The 25,914-nt window shown below is 50.5% G+C and overlaps 6 protein-coding genes across 7 annotated transcripts; 2 read left to right on the top strand and 4 right to left on the bottom strand.

Moving 5' to 3' along the window:
• The first annotated feature begins 196 nt into the window (after nucleotides 1-196).
• LOC120705696 lies at nucleotides 197-10,119 on the top strand. Its single transcript, XM_039990176.1, has 5 exons — nucleotides 197-901; nucleotides 9,234-9,286; nucleotides 9,379-9,472; nucleotides 9,586-9,684; nucleotides 9,775-10,119. The coding sequence occupies exons 1-5, from the start codon at nucleotides 395-397 to the stop codon at nucleotides 9,901-9,903; spliced, it is 882 nt and encodes a 293-aa protein (XP_039846110.1). The 5' UTR covers nucleotides 197-394; the 3' UTR covers nucleotides 9,904-10,119.
• Nucleotides 10,120-10,278: 159 nt separating this feature from the next.
• LOC120705697 (phosphopantothenoylcysteine decarboxylase-like) lies at nucleotides 10,279-11,563 on the top strand. Its single transcript, XM_039990177.1, has 2 exons — nucleotides 10,279-11,058; nucleotides 11,150-11,563. Exons 1-2 carry the CDS (start codon nucleotides 10,741-10,743, stop codon nucleotides 11,420-11,422), a joined length of 591 nt encoding a protein of 196 aa, XP_039846111.1. The 5' UTR covers nucleotides 10,279-10,740; the 3' UTR covers nucleotides 11,423-11,563.
• On the bottom strand, nucleotides 11,505-13,483 carry LOC120705695 (putative pentatricopeptide repeat-containing protein At1g17630). Its single transcript, XM_039990175.1, has one exon. The coding sequence runs from the start codon at nucleotides 13,463-13,465 to the stop codon at nucleotides 11,537-11,539; it is 1,929 nt and encodes a 642-aa protein (XP_039846109.1). The 5' UTR covers nucleotides 13,466-13,483; the 3' UTR covers nucleotides 11,505-11,536.
• Nucleotides 13,484-13,784: 301 nt separating this feature from the next.
• Nucleotides 13,785-17,179, bottom strand: LOC120705694 (DNA replication complex GINS protein PSF1-like). The gene is made up of 8 exons (XM_039990173.1): nucleotides 16,734-17,179; nucleotides 15,935-16,052; nucleotides 15,454-15,521; nucleotides 15,228-15,341; nucleotides 14,946-15,108; nucleotides 14,721-14,867; nucleotides 14,594-14,643; nucleotides 13,785-14,166 (listed from the first exon to the last, which is right to left on the bottom strand). The coding sequence occupies exons 2-7, from the start codon at nucleotides 16,007-16,009 to the stop codon at nucleotides 14,617-14,619; spliced, it is 594 nt and encodes a 197-aa protein (XP_039846107.1). The 5' UTR covers nucleotides 16,010-16,052; nucleotides 16,734-17,179; the 3' UTR covers nucleotides 13,785-14,166; nucleotides 14,594-14,616.
• A 139-nt stretch (nucleotides 17,180-17,318) lies between these two features.
• On the bottom strand, nucleotides 17,319-19,980 carry LOC120705693. 2 transcript variants are annotated; one of them, XM_039990172.1, is made up of 6 exons: nucleotides 19,597-19,978; nucleotides 18,878-18,998; nucleotides 18,401-18,522; nucleotides 18,170-18,291; nucleotides 17,930-18,089; nucleotides 17,319-17,593 (listed from the first exon to the last, which is right to left on the bottom strand). In XM_039990172.1, the coding sequence occupies exons 1-6, from the start codon at nucleotides 19,914-19,916 to the stop codon at nucleotides 17,584-17,586; spliced, it is 855 nt and encodes a 284-aa protein (XP_039846106.1). In that variant the 5' UTR covers nucleotides 19,917-19,978; the 3' UTR covers nucleotides 17,319-17,583. The 2 variants fall into 2 exon arrangements, with proteins under 2 accessions (XP_039846106.1, XP_039846105.1); XM_039990171.1 differs by lacking the exon at nucleotides 17,319-17,593 and having other exon boundaries at nucleotides 17,762-18,089; nucleotides 19,597-19,980.
• A 1,629-nt stretch (nucleotides 19,981-21,609) lies between these two features.
• LOC120705692 (cytokinin dehydrogenase 2-like) lies at nucleotides 21,610-25,815 on the bottom strand. Its single transcript, XM_039990170.1, has 3 exons — nucleotides 25,080-25,815; nucleotides 24,535-24,962; nucleotides 21,610-22,583 (listed from the first exon to the last, which is right to left on the bottom strand). The coding sequence occupies exons 1-3, from the start codon at nucleotides 25,732-25,734 to the stop codon at nucleotides 21,975-21,977; spliced, it is 1,692 nt and encodes a 563-aa protein (XP_039846104.1). The 5' UTR covers nucleotides 25,735-25,815; the 3' UTR covers nucleotides 21,610-21,974.
• Between the last annotated feature and the right edge of the window lie 99 nt (nucleotides 25,816-25,914).

Below are 25,914 nucleotides of genomic sequence, written 5' to 3'. Positions count from 1 at the left end.
ATTATATAACAACACTCAAACTTATCACATTTCATGTAAATTCGGTAACTTCGGTAAATTCAGTTCGGTTTCGGTATTTACCTCGGTAGGTAAATACCGAGGGAAGACTCGCAGGTCGCAGCCCCCCGCCGCAACGCAACCACTCCACCTCCTCCCGAGAAACCCAACCCAGGCATAGGCTACCCCGCACGGAAGAAGAGAAGCCTACACACAGTGGCTGGCTCGGAGCAGTGTGCCGCTGCCGCCCAATGCTTTTAAAACGCGACGCCCAGTGAATCCAAGCATCCAAGTCGTCGTCGTCCTCCTCGCCTTTCCTCTCAAGGTCGGAAAAGGGGGGCAGGACCGCGGGAGCAAGCGGCGAGTGGAAATCGCGAATGACGCGCGCGCGCCGCCGATGGCCGCACAGCCGCAGACGCTAGCGCTCGCGGGCCTCATCCTCCTCAACTTCCTCCTCACCGCGGCGGCGCTGTACGTCCAACTCCGCCGCCTCCTCCGCACCCGCCGCAGGGACCCCCAGCAGCAGCAGCAGCCGCATCAGCAGCCCATCCCGCAGCCGCCCGGGACCGAGGCGGCGGCCCGCGAGCCGCCCGCGCCGGCGGAGGGGGAAGGGGAGGAGCACGGGGACGAGGGCGGGAGGGAGGAGAAGCGGCGGCGGCGGAGGGCGCGGAGGCGGCGGCAACCGCAGGAGGAGGGAGCGGGCGGCGGCGGGGACGCTGCCGCTGCGGCGCCCTCCGCGAAGGCGGCGGGGAGGGAGGGGAAGCCGGAGAAGGAGGAGCCGCTGCCGCGGCGGCGGCCGCAGTTCCCGCTCGCGTCGGTGGCCGGCACGCTCCAGCGGCGGATCAACGAGCGCTACGACGACCTCGCTCGGGCGAGCGAGGCGCGGTGCCTCACCATCGAACAGGTACGCTGCGGTGCTCCGATACCCTCTCACTCGCTCTTCTATGGCTCTGCTTACTTCGATGTCTGCATGTAGCATTGTTGTTTAGGTGACAAGTGGTCAGACAATGTGGGGGTCACTGGGCTGCAAGACCCAGACAATGTCGCTCCGATTGCAAGCTATTAGCTAGGGATGGGGTTTAGTACCTGGAATGTCGATTTTCCATGGAAATTTGGCTCCAAATGCTGCACGTTTGATGTGAAATTGGATCTTATAGAATTTTGTATTTCCACAACTTAAGTTTCCACTATTAAAGCAGTTAAATGGTTGGAAGTTTTGCATCGTTAGATGACACTGAAAATCTAAACTATTTGGATGCCAAGCTTCATGAATTGGTTACTGGTTGCAATTTTAGTAGCAGTTTGCTGTCATCGGTGATGAACTGCCATTTCGCTTTAACTTATGGCCACGCAATGTTACAAATCAGCCCCCATTAATAAGTTTTCAATTTATCCAAAAGTAAAAACCATCGCATCCTAGTTGTATGATGCCCACGTATAGGACTACTCTTAAACATCATGCTGTCACCTTGCTTAAAAATAACCTAACCATCAAATGTACCTCAGGATTGATGAAAACCTTCAGAATTTAAACCAATAAACCCATATTGAAATACTTTGGATGGATAATATAGGTGTACCCAATATGTGTGTGAAGATGCATTTGTCCAAACTAAGAATATTTTTTGCTAAATTATCCAAAAAGTATATGTAGTGAACGTTAGAGCTGAATGACACAAGACAATTCAATCAGGACTTTATCCATTTTATAGGCATGGTATTTAAAAAAAAAAAATCTGCCAAGGGGCAGCTTTTCCTGAAAAAAAAAGCAGAATCCTCTGTAAACTGAAGAACTTACCCACAAGATGACCTTGTCATGCTTCTGTATTCTTGATTACTAATTAGCTAGAAGAGACTGGTACAAAGTGCCAAAACTTGAATTGTGTTTCTTGTGTAATTTGGAATGCTATTGACAGCGTCGGTAGTTTTTTTTTTTGGAAGTTTGTAAAAAGTAGCAAATCCATAAATGGGAACGTGCCTCGCCCCTCCTCGTTCCCCTTTCCCCTCCTACAAATAGCTTACGATCGACTACAAGATAAACCTAACTCTAGCCTGCCTGGTGAATTCTCAAAAGAGTAAAGTCCATTTTTGGCCATCCAACAATCCACTGTGTCCGGTTTTGACAATGCAACTTCAAAACCAGACATCCGCAGCCATTCAACTCTCAAAACCGGTCATATTTGGCCATCGGGGTGGTTTTGATGGTGGTTTTGGTGACGTGGACGCCACATGGCGGTGGGGCCCACCTGTCAGCCCTCCCCTCTCATCTCTCTCTTCTCTCCTCTCTCTCTTCTCTCCTCTCTCTCTTCTCTCCTCTCCCTCTCCTCTCACCCTGCGCCGCCGCCCTCCCCCCTCTGTCTCTCTCCTCCCTTCTCCTCTCTCTCTCCCCAAGCCGGCGGCGGGCTTCCTCTGGCCTCCCTCCCTGGCGGCCCTTCCCGCACCGGACTTCTTCCTCCTGGGCGGCTTTCCTCCTCCTGCACCGGTCTTCCTCCTCCCACGCCGGCCTTCCTCCTCCCGGGCTGTCACCGGCAAAGGGGAAGGCGAGGCCTGGTTCGGCCGCGGCGGCCGCCGCCGATGCTCAGTGCCTCCGCTGGAGTGGGAGCGCGGAGGCGGCGCGGAGGAGCAGGGTGAGCTTGCGCTGCGGCTCGGGGAAGCGGCTCAAGCGTGGTGCCCCAACGGTGGCGCGGGTGCGCCCCTGCTCCCTCCCTCTCCGCGCCTCCGCCGGCTTCTCCGGCCCCTCCGTCCCTCGCCACGCCTCCTTGCTCGCTGCGCGCGGCGGGTGCGGAGCTCCGCACGTGTGGGCGGCGGCGGCGGCGCGCGCGGGACGACGGCGGCGGGGCGCGCGCGGAGCAGAGGCCATGGCGCAGCGGAGCAGAGGCCATGCCGCGGAGCTCGAGCGCGGTTGAGATGGCGGCCATGGCCGGCTCGGGCCGGCACGGCTCTCCTCTCTCTCCCCTCCCTAGCCAGTGCTCGCGCGGCCCTCCTCCTCCCCCTCCCTAGCCAGTGCGCCCGGCGGAGCTCGTGGAGGAGGTGGCCGTGACGGCCTGAGGCCGTCATGCCGGCGAGCCGAGTGTGAACGCCTTGGATGCCACGTTGGCGGGGCCTCGCGCGGGCGCGGCGGCAGGCGCACGCGGGGGGCAGCCGCGCGCGCGCTCGAGCTCGGCGGCGAGCAGTGGGGGAGAAAGCACAGGAGCTTCTGGCCAAATTCGCCACCACCACGCCGCTGTCTGTCGATTCCTTCGGTGGACAGCTCCACCACGACCCCGCACTGCTTCCTCGCCAGTCATCCTGGCTCGTTGACCGGCGGGAGGAACCGGGGGCGGCGAGACAGGGGCGTTCTTCGGCCGTAGATCGGCGTGGGCGCGGTGCGGCGACGGAAGCGCGCGGTGCGGAGGCGGAGCCCCGCGCAGCGCCACCGGATCGGGCGCGGACGGCGCGAGGCAGGGGAGGCCGAGCCGCCAGCGCCGCCGCTCCGCTCGCTCCCCACGCCGCGTGCCGTGCCGTGCCATGCCATGCCGCGTGGATCCCGTGAGCGCCGCCGCGTCACCGGCGTCTCCCTGCTGCGTCCGTGGTGAGGAAGGCGAGGAGGCCCAGCGCGATGCCGGCGACGTCGCCGAGGAGGACGGCAGGGAACGGGTTCCCCGTGGCGCGGTGGTTCCAGAGGATGGACAGGAAGATTGGGGGCGAGCGTGGCCGCGGTCATCGCGGTCGGCTTGCTCCACCGCTCCTTGCTCGCGTTCGGGATCGTCAGCCGCCGGGGGAGAAAAAGGGGCGAGGACGACGGCCACGGCGGCGAGAGCCTGGAGAAGGAAGCCCGCGTCATGGAAGAAGCTGGCGCGGTCGACGGCGACTCCGTGGCCGGCGACGCGGAGGGTGACAACGCCGAGCACGGCGGCGGACACAAACATCGCCTCGCCGAGCACGCCGTTGAGCCCGACGGCGGCGGCCCCTCCGCCGCCCCGGCAGCGAAGGACGCGAGCGCGGAGAGCGCGTCGGGCGCGCTGTTCCCGAGCAAGAGCAGCGTGGCCCGGCGATGGTCGGCGGCAGGCTGAGCAGGCGCGCGCCCATCGCGGCGTAGCCCAGCGCGGGGCGGCGCCCGCCACTGAGGATGCGGGGGCCGCGCGCGAGCAGGGGGCTCGAAGAGAGAGAGACAGAGAGATGAGAGAGAAGAGAAGAAAATAGGCTGACAAGTGGGCCCCGCTGCCACGTGGTGTCCACGTCAGCGAAACTGCCCTGTAAAACCGTCGGATGGCCAAATGTGAACGGTTTTGATAGTTAGATGGTCGAAGATACCCGGTTTTGGAGTTCAATGGCTAAAACTAAACCGAGGCAAGAGTTGGATGGCCAAAAATAGACTTTACTCTTCTCAAAATCAAGTATTTCGCCCCTAACTTCCCATCGCAACCTGAAGTCATGGAAAACTCCTCTGCACGCTCTCTCCTTGCTTCCGTTATGGCGCTCATTCTTCAGCGCCGCCGCCGGGATCATGAATCGGGCCAACCATCAATTCCACTTGGTATGAAGAGTGGGGAGAAAGGAAACAAGGTGATGAGGAAGCAGATGCCAGAAGAACCGCCTTTCCCCCTCTCGATGTTGAGCTGTGCCATGAAACGGCGGATCAGAGATATTTATGCTGAGCTTTGTTGTGCTACGATTACTGAAGATCTGGTTGGTAGATTCTTTCTGCAATTTCTTTGATTTGGTTACCTTTGATAGATTGTTTAATCTTTTAGGTTCTGGTTGATTTGAGAGGCTGGTGTGATTTGGATTTTGACAAGACAAGGACTATGAAATTTCCATGTTTGTGCGGAGCATGTATGATGCTTATGGGGATGTGCAGACTTGGAGTCTTTTATGCGCGATCCAAGATGAGTAGGATTTAAAGATCTGCTTTCTTTTTACCTCTCTTGGAGACTTTCCCCACTGGATTAGGTTGAACACACAGCTAGAAGCGTAAATAGGGAAACTTTAAGCCCCTAAGTTGTTAGTTCTGCCATGCTATTTATTTATTTATTTTTTTGGTTGAGCATTGGGTTGAAACGATATGGTATGTTTACTAAGTGTTTACTAAGTTACCAAATATAGCATCATACTGTTCACTTGTTAGGTTGAGATTATTCACAAGTCAGAATTAACTGTAAAATGTTGCTTCAGTAGACAGTGTGCTGCACGATGACTGCAGGGAGCATTTTGAATGCTTACTGGTCATCCATGTTGTGGTTACCATTTGAGCTGCAGTATGAAAATCATTTTTAAGGAACCTTTAGCATGCAAGCATGGTTTCTGTTATGGTATTGCTAGGTGAATTGAGTTTCGGAACAGTGCATTCAAGATTGCTTCCATTCAATGGTGTCAAAAAAATAAGTTACATTCCTTTCCTTGACAATGTGTTATGTTACCTTAGCTGAACTGACCACCATTGTTGATTTGTTGTATGGAGGATATCTGTGCTTCTTATATTTTGAGTACCACCCAATGTTGTTAGATCATGGTATGCATACTTTTGGATCAAAGATTTTTTGAGTTGGCTAGTTTAGGTAGAATCATTTCAATTTATAAGTTATTTACCATCAATTTCTATTTTGTTATATGCTTAATATATATTTTAATATCATGGAAGTATTTTTCTTAAGGGGAACATGTATTTATCATGTTTCATATGGCCAATCTTTACACACATAAATATACTCTAGGTCAGGTTGAATCACATTGACTACGTATATTCCAAAATAATAAAATATTACTAACTTCTATTAGACACTAGATTGAAAGTTTCTTAAGTAATAAAAAAGTATCTACTTCCTGACTTGGATTAGGACCTGATTAAATGGATAGTTCTTTAACATTTGTTTGTTTCTACTCTGCAGCTGAACTGGATGTGAACATGTAAACTTTGACCAATTAAGCATTATTGTCGATTGGCTTCTTTTATTATAAGCTCTTTTGTTTAAAAAAATAAAGTGCAAGTGTGGTCCTATCCGGGGTACATTAAGCTCTATATTGAAATAGAAATATTTACTTATCGGTGACCTCGTTGTTGATCTATGAGAGTGAGGGCCTGTATGGGCTGGGTGTCCTAATCCTTCGAATTGACTCCAATTCGTCCTTGAGTAACTGAGGGTAGCGATAAGGACGAACAGCCACCGGGGCGGTGTCCGGCAACAAATGGACCCTATGATCATGCCTACGCGGTGGTGGAAGTCCCCGTGGATCAGCGAAGATATCCGAGAACTCCAACAACAACACCTCCATGAGGTCCACTGTGGTAGTTGTCGCTAATGCTGGCTGGTTCTTGCTTCCAATGCCGCGCCAACAAATAGGCCTGTCTTCTCTCCAGAACGCCATCCATAGACCTTTGAAGTCAAAGCTGACAGGCCCCAATGTTTTCAACCATTTAACTCCCAGAACCAGATCAAAGCCATCAAGGCACAAGGCAAAACAGTCAATCCCAAATGAATCCTGCTCAATTTGGACAATGGTATTCTGGCAAACTCCTGGGCTCACTACTCGGTCCCCATTGGCCACCTTAACAGACAGCCCAGGCCGATGAGAGATGTGCAGTCCCAACTTCTGAGCAAGCTCATCATGGATGAACGTATGGGTGGAGCCCGCGTCAACCAATGCCTGGAGAGTAACCCTATTGACTATGACATGCAACCGAAACTTATCATCAGTATTAATCCCCGTAATGGCAGCAACTGAAATCCCAATATCTTTCTCTGTAGGCTCACTATCATCATTAGTATCCATGGCCATCAAGAAAACTCCTTTCGTGGCACACTTATGGTCCTTGGAAAAATTTTCTGGACAAAAGTAGCACTGTCCATTCGCCCTCTTCTCAGCAATTTCCTCTAGAGATAACCGGCGAAAGCGCGGCTTCGCCGGTTCAAGTTTGGAGCCGTCAGCAGGTTGGGCAGAGGAGTTCACACCTGCTGCTGCAATCGGCAGTTTCGGACGGTTGGATGACTTCTGGAATGCGGGAGTAACCGATGTGCGCTTCTCATAGGCCCGTGCGAGGCTCATGGCAGCCTGCAGTGTAGCTGGGTGCTGCATCTCCACATCAGAGCTCATCGGTTGTCCCAGCCCCGCTGTGAATAAGTCAATCTGATGCTGGAGTTGGAGACCCTCACAACGGCACAATAGCGCCAAGAACCGGCGCTGATATTCCTCCACCGTGGATGTTCTTCTCAAGTCCTTCAATTCTCCCAAGGAATTTGAGCGGATTGGTGGACCGAAACGCAGGTTCAGGAAGTCGCCGAACCGCGCCCAGGAGACGACGCCGTGCTCGCGCTCCAACTGAAAGTACCACTCGGACGCTACCCCGTCCAGGTGTAATGACGCCATCCAAACCTTCTCCTCCTCCATGGTGCCGGCGCCCCTGAAGTACAGCTCGCACTTGTTCAGCCACAAGAGGGGGTCAGCCTCCCCGTCGTAGCGCGGGAACGTCAACTTGGGCTGCCGGATGCGTCGCCATGCTTCTTCATCCCGATAGTCACGGCGCTCCCGAGGGTAGCCGCCGCCGCCGAAGCCGCGGCCGCCGCCAAAGAGGCGCGGGTCGCGCGGTCTGCCGTCACCATACCCACCACCGTAGCCACCATCGAAGTCCTCGCGACCGCCGCCACCATAACGGCCGCCTGGGCCGCCGCTGCCGCCATAACCTCCGCCTCCGCCGCGAAAACCGCCGCCGCCGCCAAAGTCGCCGTCGCCACCGCTCCAGTCACGGCCGCCGCCGCGCCACGGACGCCGGGGGTTCTCCACAAAACCAGCGTCGTCGTCCTCGTCGCCGCCCTGGAACTTCTCTGTCCGAGCAATCCGCCGGTCATGAGACTCCAGTCTGGTGTTGACGATGGCGAGCTGGCCGAGGACACGATCCATCTTGGCGTCCATCTCCCGCATGGCCGCGCCAAGGTCCCGCAGCGTAGGTTCAGAATCTCCAGGGCCGGTCATCGGCAGTGAAGGCGATGACGATGCCCCCGTGTCTGTCTCTGATACCAAATTGATACGGCTCGACCGTGGCCGGCGAGGCGTACGCAAGTGAGACACAACACAGAAGCAGAGGAAGAGTGGGAACGCAGTGGGTAGCGAGGAGGATGGCCGGATGTCAGATCACCGGCGGCAGGGAGGTCCTGCGCCAGGTCGAAGATGACACCGCCCCTCCTAGGGAGATATCAATTCCTTCGATAGTTTCCCTAGTACAAACTGATGGCCTTTATAGTATCAGGCACCTTCCAAAACAATTACATACGTAAAAGGAAATACTCTTTATAATTAAAGGAAACTAATCTTCTATTTTCCTGCATCTTTATCCATTGCCGATGTCTTCTTTTCGCCAGCTGCCGGCCTACGGCGCTGGTACACTTTACCAACAAAAGCGTCGGTAACATGATTTGAACTAAATCCAAGTGGGTTGCATGACTTTGGAATGGTATGTGGATTAAAATTATGACATGAAGGACGACGTGTATCTCTAGTTTCCGTATGTTGCTTTACAACCAAGTAGTTAGAGCTGAGTTTGATAACTACTAGCTGAAAAGAAAACTGAAGCTTAAAAGCCAGTGGTTTTATTGCTGCAGATATTGCTTCTCATGGCATTCTTTTAGCTTTCTTTGTGCTGCCATCAAGGTGTTCTGTTGCTTGTCACGCAACTATGGGTGTGAGCCAACGATTTGTAGGTCAGGACCTAGTGGTGTGGATCTCAGATTCTCAGACTGCCAGGCATCAACCCAGTATTGCTTCAAAAAGGATATGGACTGTAATGCTGCAATACAGGACCTTGAAAAGCATCAATGTTGTTAGAGATGCTTTGGAAAAAAAAAGTGGCACGATAAATATAGGTAGTCCGTACAGCGAATAGTCAGCTAGTGCAGGTTCAGTAGAAGTGTTTTGGTTCATGTCCACGATGAATGTAGGTAGTCCGTACAGCGAGTTGTGAGCTAGTGCAGGTTCAGTAGAAGTGTTTTGGTTTGTGTAGAGAGGTGTACAAGCGACTAGCATGAGTGTCTGCACTTCGGGCTGTTTAAACATTGTATCAATTATTTTTCTTATAATACAAAGATGTGCAGCTATGCATATTCAAGGAAAGAAAACATAAGTTTGCACATTTTGCTTTTTTGGGTGATAACTAGGTTTAGTGCATCGTACTAAGGTTGCAATCACTGATATGTTTTGTTCTCAATGGGCACTATCAGTCGCAGAGTTGACTGAAAAAGAAATTTGCTCTTTGCCTTGTTTTTCAGGTTAATGAGTTTCTTAACTGTCTCATAGATGCTAGAAACGAGCTGCTGCAGAGGTGTGTTGCTATTGGCATTGAACATACCTTCCAATATCCATTGCTCAGAATGTTTTGCAGACTCTCACTAATGTTTCCTGTGATCATTCCAGGTGTGAGAACGTCCAAAGGAGCTTCAAAATAAAGAAGGCAATGCTATCCAACCATCGAAACTATAGGTCTTCATATGATCGCCTCTTTGAACAGGTTAGTCATTGAGGGGAAACAGAAATGACCAACGCAACCATGCAAGCATTCAACATATGTCTGCTATAACTTGAACTTCTGTCTCCTCTTTGTATCCTTGGCCCCTGTCATAGGTACGCAGATTGGAAGCTGAGCATGATAACCTAAAGAAAGATGCCGCCATCTACAATTACATTCAAGAGCGCCTTCAGAAGTCAGTGCCATACAAAATGGTATGCCGTGTCTGTTCTCCTTGTAACCACTTCTGCTTCCTGATAATGACAAATATTGTGACCCTGGACAATTACCATTTATGATCGCAGATCATGGAGCTCAGTGCTATGGAGATGGAGGCCCCTGAAATATCGTTTGAGGAGTTGCTGGCTAAGGAGAAAGAGGATACCGCCTTCTGGCAGCGTGATGGGAAGATGAGGTCAATCTCATCCAAGTAGGACGCAAGGTCCCTACTTGGGGTGGTGACTGACGATGGCAGACTGCAACATCCATAGCGTCTCAACATCAGTAGTGTAAAACCGAATGCTCTCCCGAACCGTTGGTGTAGTGTGGTTATCAACTTATCATGATGTTGGGCGCTTGCCACTTACACTGGCCTAGTGGCCTGAATCTTGGCAGATTAAAGAGTGTTGCGTCGTGCTCGTCAGTAATAAGTGCACTTCCATACATTATATCTGCCTCGCTGGTATCGCTATGGTTTCTGGTTCCGGCGAGATCAGCTGGTGGTGGATGGCTCACTGCTGCTAATCCTGTGCCCAGCTTTGCTGTGATGTGCGAGTGCCATTTAACTGAAGAAACCTATTCGTGTTTGGATGTGTGGTTTCAGCATCCAGAACAGCAATCTCAAAAAAAAAAAGAACTGCGCATTCACATCGCAATTCTTAATCCAATTTTCCGTCCAAACAACCCTATGCAATGCAACAATTGGGCTTTTCATTAAAAAAATTGCAGTATCTGAGTGTCCGAGGACATCAATTTCTCCAGATTTTTCATCCCTTGCCTCCCAGCTCCCGCCTACCCAGCTTGAATTGCCTCCTAGTCCTAGCAACTCTTCTTCTAGGCGCCGTGACCCTGCTGACTGTGCGCCAACGTGTCATGCTTCTGTGGCGTGCCACGTCAGCCAAAGTGGTAAAAATGTACGAGCTACAGTAGTGCTAAATATGTAAGAGTCATTTTAAGAGTGCTAAACGAGCAAGTGCCTCTCCTAATAGTGGTAAATATATAAAAAAAATCAATCTTGCAGGCTCCAAGGGTCCAACCTTCACCTCACGGCGATGGCCGCGCAAGAGCCGGCGTCGACGGAGGGCGCGCGGCCCCGCGTCCTCCTGGCGGCCTCCGGCAGCGTGGCCGCCATCAAGTTCGAGGTCCTCTGCCGCAGCGTCGCCGAGTGGGCCGACGTCCGCGCGGTGGCGACCGCGTCCGCCCTCCACTTCATCGACGGGGCCTCCTTCCCCATCGGCGTCCCGCTCTACACCGACGACGACGAGTGGTCCCGCTGGAGGCGCGTCGGCGACGAGGTCCTGCACATCGAGCTCCGCAGGTGGGCCGACGCCCTGGTCATCGCGCCGCTCTCGGCCAACACCCTCGCCAAGGTACGGTGGTGGTGACACGGTTCTGGTACTTTCTCCTCTGATCCCCCCGGCCGCTCTCCTCCTCGTCTGAGAGTTCTGCCTGCGGCTTCAGATCGCCGGCGGGCTGTGCGACAACCTCCTCACGTGCGTGGTGCGCGCGTGGGATTACGGCAAGCCCGTCTACGTCGCGCCGGCCATGAACACCTTCATGTGGGACAACCCCTTCACGGCGCGCCACCTCGGCGTCGTGCGCGAGCTCGGTATCTCCCTCATCCCGCCGGTGACCAAGCGGCTGGCCTGCGGGGACTACGGCAACGGCGCAATGGCGGAGCCGTCGGAGATCTGCAGAACCCTGCTGCTCTTCTTCGGACCACAACATCTTTAGCAGCAGCTGGAGCCTGATAGTCAAAGCTCTTCAGTAGTTCAGTTAGATTTGCTTTCTGTATGAGATGTGTGACTTGCTTGATGATCTCTAGTAATCTTGTTATGGCTAATTGTTCTATACGATGGTTGCAATGGCATCACACACCCGATGTTTCTCGTCTTCCATTTCTCCATATAGATCGTCGAGCACCCTGAAGATCTCCGCAGCTTCAGGCAGAGGTGTGTTCCCGGCTGTGAAGGCAAACACCTTGTTCTTCACTTCAATCCAGCTCTGCCCTGGATTCTTCCTCAAGCCTGCCTCCTTCGTCATCACCCTCACCCTCTTTGAGTCGTCCCACATCCCGCAAGTGGCGTACAAGTTGGTGATCAGCATGTGATTCCCCGTGGTCTCTGTTTCAGCTTGCAAAACCTTAGCAATGGTGGCTTCAGCCATGCCTGCATTCCCATGCGTCCTGCAAGAGTTGAGCAACGCTCCCCACACGCACAGGTCAGGTCTCATCGGCATCGCCTCAATGAGCTCAGACGCATCTTTCAGCAAGCCGGCACGCCCCAGGAGGTCAACCATGCAGGTGAAGTGCTCCCTGGATGGGGAAATTTTGTGCTCCCTTACCATCTGATTGAACAAACGACGGCCCTCTGCCACACGCCCTGTGTGGCTACACGCAGAGAGAACAGCAACGAAAGTGACACCGTCAGGCTCAACCATAGCTCTGGCCATGTCTTCGAACATTGCAAGGGCTTCATCGCACAAACCATGCATGCCATAACTCCCAATAATCGAGTTCCATGAAATCAAGTCACTGTTCTTCATCTGATTGAACACCTTGCGTGCAGCAGTCACCCTCCCACACTTTCCATACATGTTGATGAGCCCATTCTGCACCAAAGAGTGCCGGTCCAGGACTGTTTTGATTGTGTGACCATGGACCTCCTGGCCCAACCGCAATGCCAGTAGCTCAGCACAAGAAGAAAGAACAGTTGCTAATGTCACCGCATTTGGCGGAAGCTGCCGTTGTTGCATTTGCCGGAACAGCTCCAGTGCTTGCTCCACGTTCCCTGAAGACGTAAACCCACCGATGACAGCACTCCAGCTCACGACATTGGGCACAACAGTGCCGCCGCGTTGTTCCATCCGAGCAAGCACATCAAGTGCCTTGTTACACATCCCAGCGGCCGCATAGCTGGTGATGAGAGCATTCCATGTCACTGCATTCTTCTCTCTGGCTTCCTGGAACACCTTCTCGGCCTCCTCCATCTCTCCAAGCTTTCCATACATGCACACCAATGAGTTGGTGACGAACAGGTAGCCATGGACGACGCCCTTCACAAAGCCATGGGCATGTATGGACCTCCCTTTCGCCAATGCTGTGCCGCCGGCGTACGGACACGCCGAAAGCGCCACAGCGACCGCCTCAGCATTGCCTTCGCACCCGCTGTCATGCATATCCCTGAACAGTTCAAGAACCTCCGGGTGCCTCCCACACCTCGCGTGCGCGGAGAGCAGCGTGGTCCATGTCACGGCGTCCGGCCACGCCCCGCCCGCCACCATGCGCGCGAACGCGGTTCTCGCCGCGTCGGGGTCGCATCCGATGGAGTACGCGGAGATGAGCGTGTTCCAGGAGAGGGTGGTCCTTCTGACCGGCAATGCGTCGAACACGTGGCGGGCGTCAGCCGCGCGGCCGAGCCTGGCGTAGGCGGCTAGGATCTGGCCGGCGACGTCCGGGTGGGCGTGAAGGCCGAGGTGGAGCGCGTGGGCGTGGACGGCGGAGGCGATGCGCGTGGACGGCGTGGCGCGGAGTGCGAGGGGGAGAGTGTAGGAGTTGGGGAGCGCGGGGGACAGCGCGCGCATGAGGCGGTAGAGCGCGAGGGCGAGGTCCGGGCGGGATCGAGCGAGGTGGTCGCGGAGGAGCTTGTTCCATGGGACGGCGCTGTCAATCGGCGGGTGGTGGCGGATTGGCTGATCGGCGGCGAAGGCGGAGTGGAGACGGCGGCGCTGGCGGTGACCGAGGGAAGGAGAGGCGATGGCCCGAAGGAGACGGTGCATCCGCGAGCGGGGCTCTCCAATCACGAGTTAGACTCGCTCTGAGTCTAGTATAAAACATCATTGCCGAGCTTTTCTCTCAGCATTTGTTCAAATTTCTGTACAGCTTAATTCGTTTATACAGACAGGAAGCGGATCATCATCAGAATACTTTCAAAGAGCAAGGAATTTGGAGCATTTTCATGACTGATTCAAACAGCATGAAATTTGCCTACAGAGAGAACAAAGAACTGGAACAGAACAGATTCGAATTCCAGCTAGTGCTAATCATCACAATTTCACGGTTCACGCGTCCAAATCATAAACAGATGCAAACTAAACATGCCATAAGGAAAATAAGATACAAGAATTTCATTTCACAGTTGGATGTCTGTATACAAATATACAATACAGGCTACAGCCTCTGCCACCAGTTTTCCCATGTCAAGAAGCTCCAAGCACAACAGTTCTCACGGTTAAATTGGATCGACCGATAAGATTGTTAGAACTCTATGGACGATGTCACCAACAGATGCCACTAATCGGAAGCAGCACAGGAGAGGGTGGAGCGACCCAGGTGAAAACAAGCTAGCTACATCATCTGTGCATAAGTGCATTCTGGCCATGTCTCCTCAGGTCCTCCGGAAGGCCATCTTCCAAACATACAATCTTTTCACAGGATGTCTGCATCACGTTACAACCAACCAGCGAAGGGTCATGAGTACCTGTGAAGAAGATAAAGAACCATCATTAACGGGGGAATTGATTATGTACCACTTGCATTCCATGGAAATGATCCCACGGAATTCAAGTGCAACCAATATGAAGCTGCTCAGCCAAATATGAGCTCATGCTTGAATATACTATCTCAAGCAAACAAATCATTTGACATCACAATGTACATCCGTTTATTTTAGAAGAAAAGAACATCATTTGATGTAAACAAGCCTAACAGATTACTAATCACATGGATAAAACTGAGTAGAATAATAATTTGTTCATAAAATTTATCCGAAGACTCCAAGCATTATAAACATTTGCTCATGCAGGTACCTGACAAGTAAACTTTGGCCACTATGAAACATTTTACAGCAGTATTACACTACTGAAAGTACATCTTATGTAATAAGATAAGAAGGCAAGGAGTAATACCTATTATACATCATATGTGATCCCTACTCCAGAAATTCTTCCATAAGACCCTGCAGTAAGTTGAGAATCACATTATTACCAGAAGAGATAGAAATCGAAGGATATTGCAAAGAAACAAATAGCAAACCTGTGATATAAATTGTTCAGCATCGGTGCGCCTTAGGAAATGGAGTGAATTCTTGGTCAATGATACAGAGTGGTCGCCAAGAGATACTTCGCCAATGTCCTCCAGCACCCGAACCTGAATGTAAGGATCCTTGGGAGGGACCATATCCTATAAAAAGAAGGTATAGAAAGTCTGATAAATCTATCTCATTCCTAAGAAAATATAAGATATAGAGAAACACCATACTACTGTCAAATCTATATCCATCTCCGATATGTATGACTTAATGGCTGCAGAGTGGTTCTTAAAGTACTCTTTCTCTGAGAAATGGAGTTTTTCTTGAATATCATGAGGAAGCACAGGTCCAACTTTCCATCTAAAACTCTGAATAACTTCTGCCCGGTTGTACCTGGTAGGATATAATGCTTTCAGCTAAAGTACAGTTAAAACCAATTTTAAGCATGTGATGTCAGCATAAAACAGAGAAATGGAAATTTTGCTCATCTACGAATAAATTTAGATTTGTACATGTAGGCCATGAGGCATCTTTTGTTACGGAGCAGGGAAAGATGGTGGATAGCTGCACCATAGTGGTCCTCGTTTCTAGTTGTCTCAATGTCTAAGTTCTGCTCCACCATTTTCCTGTCATAAGCCAGAGCAAATCAGTAGATTGTATATTGAAAATGCCTATCAATCAAGGTGCCATTTGATGGTGACGGTCAACATTCTAGTAGGAATGTAGGACACCAGTTACCTGATCAATGATTGAAACTGTGAATTGTGCTCATTGCACTCTCTAATCACCTGATCAAACACATCACTCTGCGCATTTTGAGAAACTGAAAGTTAGGTACTAAATAAACTAAAAGGAACTGTGGCTATCAAAATCATATTTCTTCCGATAATGGACGAATACTATAGATACTTTTAACTAAGTTTTTATATAATGGCAAAATAATAAAGCATGCTGAGCTGCTACCTTAATTTCCTTCTGAAGATTTCATAACACATAACTGTTTTACATCCAATTCAAATACATATGCTAAAAAATATTATAACAAGAAACATGCAGTGATACTTTAATGGGAATTCACAGTAATCCTATTCATATCGGACACTTAAGACAGCAGGTCAAACAAAATTGCAGCCTTTCACAAACTCAAACAAGATAGAAGCAGCAATCACTCTGATTACAAACTAGTAAATGCATTTAAGTTCAGAGAACCAGGAATTACATTGAACGGTGCGAGCTGACCAGCTTCAGAGGAATCGATCTCCTTCAGCAGCTGCGTCGCACGCCTCCCATACATCCTCCTCCTCGCCTAACGCTGGCACTTGGGTATTCCGAAACGGCTGGGCAAAAAAAAGGTTCAATCGAAAAGGTGAAAAGCCTAAAATCAATTGAATTAAAGTATAAATTGTTCACATTAAACTTAAAGATGTCTCAACTAATTAAGAGAAAGTACAAAATATTAAATAAGATTACAGGGAACTTTGTATTCCTTTATGGCTTGAAAGCATTTTGTCGTTGATGATGCAATAGCTCAAGTATTAGTCCTCCATCCTATTCCGTAACTTATTCTTCACATTATTCATTGAGGGGAAAATCCTCTTAACACTAACAGTAGCAACAGTAATGAGTAGCCTAAATTTTAGAAGCTTGTACACAATATCATGTCCGATGTTCTTTGTTATTTCAACACGCGTAATAGAAATCTCAGCATGATTTTTCACTTGTGTGATAAACCTTTCATCTCTAAACATATCTGTAAACGGTAATGAAGTGGTCAATTTGAAAAAGGTTCTACGCTTGAGAAACTATGATAAAACTGAGCAAGCTTAACCGAGTTTATCGCCAAATTCCAAATGCTTCTTTTGCAAAAAAAAAAAAAAAACCCTCCGCCAAAACAAGAATTTCAAATCAAGGGATTTATTATTCATTGTTAAAGCTCGACACGTTCGTCGGTACGTACACACAACTAAATAACAGTACCAATGGTGCAATGAAATCAGAAACTGGGATGTGGGGATTACCACAACGAATCACCGTTTCAGCGTGTGCGTTCGGCGGACGAGCTCGATCCCCAGACGCGGATCGCTGCTGGCTGCCTGCCTGCTGCGACGCTGCCAACTGCCCTTCTCCTGCGCGAGCGCTTGCGCCGCGTGGTTGGATGGTCGCGCCGCCGGTTGCTTCCCTAGCTGCTAGGGTTTGGTCGGACTGGGGATTGGGGGAACAGAGCAGCAGAAAGGCGAGAGTGAGGCCGTGTGCGCACGAGATCGAGAGAGGAGGCGGGGCCTGTGTCAGGCACGGCCCTCGGGCCGCCGGGGACCGCGGGACCAGGACGTCGGGATCGGAGCGTAGCGGCGGCCGGCGGGGGCGGTGGAAGAAGGGGGGATTTGGTGCTGCCGCGCGGGAAGAAAATTGGTGAGGTTTGAGGGCTCAGAGAGACAGACGGGAGGGTACTGATTGGCTTCCCGGACATAAGCAGGCTGATAGGCTTGTGAAATTCAGATAATGAGACGGCTACAACTTTTTTTTTTGAATGGTACAACTGACATTTTCAAGAACCTGAAATCGTTTCCAGTGTTATATGAACATTTCTCTGACCGATTCAGATAAAAGGGGTGTACCCAGTGCCGTAGGCTTCCCGCACTGTGCGGGGTCTGACCGATTCAGATAACATAATATTTGAATTCCTGCTAATCATCACTATTTCAAGCATCCAAATCATAAAACAGGTGCGATCCATGAGGAAAACACAAACTAGTTAGTACATCATGTATGGATTCTAGCTACGTCTCTTCAGGTCTCCCCGGAGGCCGTCTTCCAAACATACAATCTTTCCACATGATTTGTGCACCCATGTTACAACCAGCGACAAGGTCACGAGTCCCTGGTGAGAAGATGAAGAACCATCATTAACAGGGAAAAATTGATATCCATCGCTAGCATTTCATGAAAACGTGAAGCTGCCCACCTAAATATGGGCTCATGCTTGACTATACTATCTCAAGTGAACAGCTCATTAAATCGTTTGACATCACAATGTATAGCCATTTACTTTAGAAAGAAAATTGCAACATTTGATGTAAACAGGCCTACCAGATTACTAAGCACATAGCTGAAACCGAGCAGAATAATCATTTTTTCATGCTCTAGAAGAAAAGCATGTCCCCAATCCATTTATTCAAAACCTCCGACCATGTCAAACATTTGTTCATGAAGGTACCTGGCAATCTTAATATTTCTGAAGGACAGCATCACAGTTAGTATCAACGTCACCATGGCGAAGCAAAGGTGCTCCAAGGAGTGGCCGCTAATGAAGTATCGGTTCACACTGTAAACCTTCCTGTCAGCAAGGCCTTCAAATCTTGCCAGAAGGTAAAAGCCTGCACCAGTGCATCAATCAAATAACCGTTTGATGTGAGTTAAGTTACCAGATTTGAATGCAGGTACCGGTTACAGTTACCTATAGCAAGGAACCAAAATCTTGAATGTGTATACTTTGGAGGAAACAAGAATAGCATTGCAGGAATTGCAATGCAAGGAACAAAATTCAGAATCACCCATAAGCGCATATCATCAAGAACCCTGATCAGCCAGAAGAACATATGATGATGATTCATTTCCACTTTCCAGTATCTATTTCGAGATGAAACAAAAGAGGAACACGCTGAATGAGTGTCAGATGTATTTATACCTTTCACATGCACTGCTCACTAATATAAGAGACAATAGTGAGATCAAACAAGATAGTCCAACCCTCTCATCAACTCTTTCAATTACCAATATTGACAAAAGTGAAGAGGACGATATCATCATCTGCATCGCAAGAGCATCAATTAAACATCCATAACTAGAAAAAATATTTGATAATCATTTATCCCATTGGCTAGATGCCAATGAAATATTCAAATCAGATCTTTTTTACTGATTGCTACAGTAAACACAGAACACCCGCATGAAATCTCAGTTGTGCACAGTTTAACATATGGTCACAGATTTACATAAGTTGCAAACAATACACTTTCTCAAACACCAATTTCAAAAAAACCCTAATACATTCAAACAGTGTCCAGCTTGAAACACCTATATTATAAAAAAAACATTTGAAAACGCCTAGGAATGAGTAAACAGAAGATGAGAAGATGACAGCAAGAAAGTAGTATTCAGATACCGGCAACCTGTCCCATATTAAGCGGTCATCATCTGGCTTGAGGTGATAGTAAGCTGAGCCAAATGCTGCTGCTACATTCCCAGCATAAAAGAGGAACCATCCCAAAGCCTCCCACCTCAAGCTACATAATTCCACAAAGTGACATGTTATCATTTTGCAAAATTTAATACAGCGCAGGGATTTGGTGTCATTAGTGATAGCAAATTTCTTTAAGCAGAACACCTCACAGAAAACGAGATTTAGTTTCATATGAAGTGGGCATTTTTTGAACAAACAAGAAGATCACACACATTTCATTTCTTGGCTTTTCTTGAACCATTTCAGTCTATTTTAATTAAATACCAATGATCCAAATCCCATTATATGGCCATTCTCATTTAACTCTAGTCCACTGGATTAGCGGGATCTCAATAGGGCAAGGCAGGTCATGGCTAACCATCTTGAAATCTTAACTAAAGCAGTATGGTTGTTAGATATACAGCAATCACCTATTCTGAGTTCCGAGGCCCCAAGCATAACTGGATACTGCTATACGGGACAGATTGGGCTCGTCTATAACTACCACTCCCTCAAAAGAAAAAAAAAACATTGGTTAGCCCAATTCTTCGATTTGAGCATCATTGAGCTATTCAATTGACCCACTGTGATTAAACCAGAACACGAGACAAACTTGTTTAGTGATACATTCCATCAAACAAAAAGTGGGCCAGTAAGGGCACCTGACGCCGAAGCACCCACTGCCGCAGAGACAGAGGATGAGGCCCGGGACCCCGGCGAGCAGGAGCGGGTAGGCAGTGAGCACGTTGAGCGTGTTGGGGACCCCGAGGAGGTTGCGCATGTCGGCGAAGAGGTGGAGCGCGGGGGAGTGGCGGAGCCGCGGCGTGGCGACGAGGAGCAGCGCGGAGGCGAGGACGGCCCCGCCGGCGAGCGCGCGGCGGCGGTGGTTCTCGCGGCGGAGCAGGGCGGAGGCGAGCGCGATGGGCCCCGCGCCGGGGCCGCCCCGGCCCCGGTGCGGGGGCAGGTCGGCGGCGAGATGCATACGGGGCGCCAGCGGTGAGATGCTGCTGGTTGCGCCTCGCGCAGTCGGCGGATGCGCTGGCTACAGGCTTGACGGACAGTGGACTGGAGGGCTAGATTTCCGCTGATGGGCCGTGTTTGTGACCACGGGCCTTTTCTTTTCTCAGTTAACAATCGGGGTGTTTTTTTTTTTGCTTATGTTTCAGTCAAATTTTTTTATCCGATATAGTATTCCACCACGTAATCGTGTCTAGAGAATGGAAATTGGATGCAGAATCATAAAATTTCAGTAAAGATGAAGATGAAAACCTAGAGGCAAATCTGGATGAAAAACGATCGGTCCGTCCATCGAATACGTACACCAGATCCAGTGGCCTCAATTAGGGGTGGTAAAGAGCCTTAGAATTTGGCTTAGAGAATCTAAGGACTAGGGTCGGGCTCTAATTATATACAATTTCGAGCTAAAAATTTTAAGACTATATTAGATTGTCGGTACCCTGTAGTAGGGATACACACTTCTACTGCAGCAAGGCAGGACTCATGTAGTTATCTGTAACTACACCATAAGGGGCGAAGCAGCCGGGCCCCACGAGTCAGGCTCTTACCTTACCGGGCCTCATATCGCTTATCATTCTCTGTTTTGCACGCAACGGAGGAAAATTATTACGAGTAACTTTATGTTCTTTTTTTGGATATAGAAAGCATTCTATCTTTGTTGATTTTTCGGTCTTCTAGGGTTAACTGCATGCATAATCTTTTTAATGATTTTTCGGCCTAGAAAAGCTTATTAGTAGGGTTAGATTTCTGATTTCTCTTCACTGCGGTCTGCGCCAACATGCCATGCATGACAAGCATGCGACTGGCTCGTGGTCGTGGCGTCATGCATGATCCAACCAAAACGCCGTACGTGTCACATGCCCGCTGGCTAACTTGCAGCTGCCTGCAAATCACGTCTGAATCTAGCTAGCTAGCCACACGACCGAGAGCTTGGACTGTGGCCTGTGGGCTAGTAGCTTGACGGAGATCCTCCGCTGTTGCTTTCGTAGGTATTGGTACAGCCAAGATCTGGCTGGGATCTAGCAATATCCATGGAACAGCGACGACGACTGAGAACCACTGTATACTAAACTGCCGAGCAGTGGCAGAGCTGGAACACTGGAATTAAGGGGGCAGACGTAATAATTAAGCTGCTAATTCGATGAACAGTGCCAAAAATTACTGTTCACCTAGTGGAAAATTTGCATAGCCAGGGGGTCATAGCCCCCTTTGGCCACGTAGCTCCGCCCGTGCTGCGGAGATCGGAGCATGTGAGCAGTGAATGTCCCATGCGCGTAAAAAAATAAATGCAATCTGCGCACTTTCGTGGTCATCAGCTTTGCGTAGAGCGTGTGCTTCCAATGCAAGCCAGTGAAAAAACGAAGAAAGGTAAAAGCAAGCAATTATACATACATGTCATTTCATTCATGTATCATACCTACAAAATTAAATATACGATTTATATAATATACGATTATAATTACACATACAGGTACCTTAAATGTTATTCTACACCTAGGTCTAGAATATAATACTACACCTACCTTCTATTACTATAGAAAAAATAATCATCAAAATACTAAACTAAATTTACAATGTTCAGTAATAGCTCGCCGGTTACTGGACTACTACAAATTTGATTAGTAATTTTTGCTCAGTCTAGCGCTATTGGTGTAGAATAAACTGCTCCACCTAAAATGTGGAATAGCATATGGTACATGCACATTTATTTATCCATATATATACAATAGGCATGCATGTACATTTCATTCATGCAAAGTAGATCATCGTTCAGACACTGTTCATGTACATCCAGGTCACCATTATATGCAGACAGATCCTGAGGAGGCGACGTTACACTGTTCCAGCGCTCCGACTTTCTCGTTCAACTTCTGACGACGACGTGCGTGCATTATTTCAGACCTAAGCTAGACGACACAGCTACAAACAGTGCGTAGTAACTGTACCACCAGTACAGTGAGACTGATCGAACCGCGCATCATTATTTCATGCGCGTGCAGTGCATCGATCGACCAACGTACGATCAGCTAGTAGGCGCAGCAAGTGGGTCCGAGAAAATCCTGTGGCCGCGCGACAGGATCGCGCTGGGGTCGTACTTGCGCTTGCGCCGGGCGAAGCGGTACCACCTGCCGGGCCCGAAGTGCCGCGCCGCCCACTCCGCCTGCGTCCCGTAGGACGGCAGGTACTGCGTGCACGGGATGCCGGCGTCCGCGCAGAAGCGCGCCACCTCCGCGTTCTGCGCCTCCATGCGCGCGAGGTCGCCGGCGGCCACCGCCGACCGCAGGATCCCCACCGTGTAGAACACCTCGTCGCCGTCGTCCTCCGGGAACACCGCCGACATGGCGCCGTCCCACCCGCGCCGGTTCATGGGGTAGACGAGGACGGGGCCCATCACGGCGCCGCCGCCGCCGCGGCGGAGCATCACGCCGTGGAAGACCCCCGCGGCGAAGTCCAGGATGCGGGAGCGCGGGAGGAAGAGGTTGAGCCACGGGTGCGGCACGTCCCAGAGCCCCGCGGCGCGGAGCTTGAGCTCGCCGGCGCGGACGCGGTCCAGGAACTCCACGTACGACACGTCCTGCACGAACGCGAAACCCCGCGCGTACCGCAGCTCCCGCAGCATCACCTCCAGACCCTGCACGTACGTCATCATCATCTGTCACCTAGCTTGATAGATACTCCCTCCGTTCCAAATTACAAGACATTCCAATAATTTTGGAGAGTCAAAATTTTTTATATTTGACCAAATTTATATAATAGATTAATGACATTTAGTATATAAACTAAGTACCATTAGCTTTTTTATTAGTTATATTTTTATAGTACATCAATTTGATATTATAAACCTTTATATTTCTCTCTATAATTTTGGTCAAACTTGAGATTGCTTTGACTCTCCAAGATTCTTGGAATGTCTTATAATTTGGAACGGAGGGAGTATATAAATAATCTCTAATTAAACCCTAGCTGGCTTATTATTACTACACCTACTTATTACTACACTGTAGTATAATTACTGCGAGTAAACTAGAAAGTTACTTCCACATACACAAGGTTAAACTAGAAAACAATTAAGCATGTCACATATAGTGTGTACTTCTTCTATAAATTTGCATGTGCATGTACTTCCACACATGTTAAAAATGGTACGTGTCAAGGTGGGGGGCTAGTGAAGTGACTCTGTGACTGTGAGGTCACATACGTTATATGCTGGTCCAGGCACCATGTAATAGCTACCAAGGCATAACATGTTGTGATGCATTGCAAGTTTGCACCATTATCAGTCTAGTGGTAGCCGCGGGTAGTGGTTGTGTGCAAAAGATCCGGGCACTGTTCCTGGCATGTGTGCGTGCCGGGACCTCCGCGCGAGTACACATGCATGTCAACTTGCAGCCTGCTGGTAGCTGGCTAGCCAAGCCATGGATGTTCATGTGGTGCTCTCGCCTCGCACTGTCCCTTTCGTGGAAAACCGTGGCCGCCCCAACTGATCTCGCGATCTGGCTGGTTGCTAGACGCTAGCTAGTGCACTTGCATAGCTCGTACGCTCAGTACTGTTGCTAGCTTTCTATCCTCAAACTAGGTTTTGTTTTGTCGGCAGTGGCCCAATTAACGGATCACTTTACTCCTAAAGACTTTCTTTCAAAGCTAAAGCTTGCCTAGCTTGCCAAGCTAGGCTACCTTCTGGCTAGCTCTGCCATCTTAGAAAAATTCCTTCGATAGCTTGAACAATCCTGTGTTTTTGTCTGGCTACCCCATTGAGGCCATGAATTATTAGTCTTACTAACCAAGTGAGTGTTAATAAATTTTTCTTCACATTTTTTCGAGCAATAATTGAGCTATTGAAGCAAAAAAAAAAATCCACCACTTTGTTGTATTCTTTTTAATCCCTTTTCATGCCTCAGCAGTCTCCACAAAATAAATTAGATCTTTATATTAATTGGTTCCACCGTATCAGAAATATATATTGGAATTTTAACCAGCCAGCTAGAGAAGTTTTGTAATGATATTCCTCCGGTCCAAAAGGGTCGTTACATATATATCACCACTATACTTTATTTCAAGAGGAAAAACGGGAAGTTATTACGTGTGTGTAGCTTATATATTAAATTGTATTATTATTGGCAAACTCGAATGATCCTTTTTAAGATTCCCCCAATCTAAAAGGTCACCACTACCATATATTTCAAATGGAAAGTTAGGCGTTTACTTTTGATTTTTGTTATAACTATTTTAGCTTATGCAATGTGCGAGTGATGTGTGTCTAATCGTCTTGCCTTTTGTGTTAATTTGCTTTTACTATAGAAAAAAAAGTGCGTGAAAAGCTTGCGAAAGATATGCACCACAAGGGCCCGACAAGGCCAGGCCAAGTACGATGTTGACGCTGCGCGGCTGTTCATGCTGCCCCCACCAACTTTGCTTACACCTTTGGAACCATGCATACGCGTGCGTCACAGATCGACTCACCGGCCGTTGGATCCTCAGATCAGATCGACCAGTATGTAACCCCATCGATCGATCGATCATGTGGCTGGCGTGTGCACACGTAGAAAATGGTGTCCGGGCAGATGATGATAAGGTGTGATTACCTTGTCAGCGTCGGCGGCGGTGGTATCGGCGGCGCCGCCGTAGTAGACGGCGCCCTCGAGGCAGTAGAGGACGCCGCCGGCGTCCTTGGCCAACGCCGCGACGCGGTCCGCGTCGCCCTCCGAGAAGAAGGACGACGGCGGCTGCGAGCGCCAGCTCCCGATGAGGCCCTGGGAGTCGGTGAGCACGGAGCCCTCGACGTAGTCCATGAGCCCCGCCACCGCGCCGCGCTCGGCGATGAGCCGCTCCTGGTCGCCCGTCAGCAACGCCGCGTCGGCGTAGAGGAGCCGCACCCACCGCGCCCTCGCCGGCGCCGGCACCAGCGGGATCCGCGCCCGCGTGATGATGCCGAACTGCCCCAGCCCGCCGAGCACGGCGTCGAAGAGGTCCGCTTGCTTCTCTTTGGAGCACGTCACCATCTCCCCGGTTCCTGAACACGAATAATTAATGGCGTGGTGTTCCCGCAGGTACGATCTTTGTCAACCCCAAGTCCATGCCTAGCTTGTGACATGGCTATGCACAACGACGGCGATGTGCTACTACGTACCGGTGACGACGTCGAGCTCGAGGACGTTGGATATCTGCGGGCCGTGGCGGAAGGCCTGGCCGCTGATGCCGGCGTTGGAGAGCGTGCCGCCGACGGTGAGGTGGAGGTAGTCCGTCCACGAGCGCGGGGTGAGGCCGTGCGCCAGGGCGGCGTGCAGCACGTCCACCCACAGCTGCTCGCCGCCGGCGTCGATGTAGCGCCCGCGCGCCGAGACGGCGAGCCGCGCGTCGGAGGGGCCGTCGCCGTCTCCGCGGGGGCGTCCCAGCGACGCCATGTCGACGACGACGCCGCCGGGGGCCGTGGCCTGGCCGCCGGTCGAGTGGCCGCACCCCCTCGCCGAGACCGGGAACGGGGAGGCGCTGGCGCTGGACGCCCGCAGCAGCGCGGCGATGTCGGCCGCGCTCGACGGGTAGAACACGGCCGCCGGGCGCGCGGCGTCTACGGACGACGCGTTGGTGCCGAAGTCGGTGGACGCGAGCGCCGTCGCGGCGGCGTCCGTGCGGATTCGACCGGCGGTGGCGCCTTCGAGCTCGCGGATCTGGTCGACGACGGACGTTGTCGTCGTCGGCGAGGCGAGCGTGGGCGGAAGGGTCGTCGTCGTCTTGAGGACGACGCAGATGAAGGCAAAGCCGATCTCCGCCGCCATGGAGACCATTTAGCTAGCTTTCACTCTTCGATCTCTCGAGCTCTAGCCTCTCGTTCTGAGCTCGCACGCAGCCACTGATAGAAAATCTCTCATTAGTACCGGTCGGGAATCCCCGGTTTGTACCGGTTTCCCAACCAGTACCGCTCCTTCGGTATTAAGTGCACGCGTACTTAGTACCGGTCAGCTGGC

This window comes from Panicum virgatum, chromosome 5K, assembly GCF_016808335.1.
Source record: "Panicum virgatum strain AP13 chromosome 5K, P.virgatum_v5, whole genome shotgun sequence".
NCBI classification, from domain to species: Eukaryota; Viridiplantae; Streptophyta; class Magnoliopsida; order Poales; family Poaceae; genus Panicum; species Panicum virgatum.
Note: the sequence above shows the minus strand (reverse complement) of the source record. Positions and strands in the feature narration are given on the sequence as shown.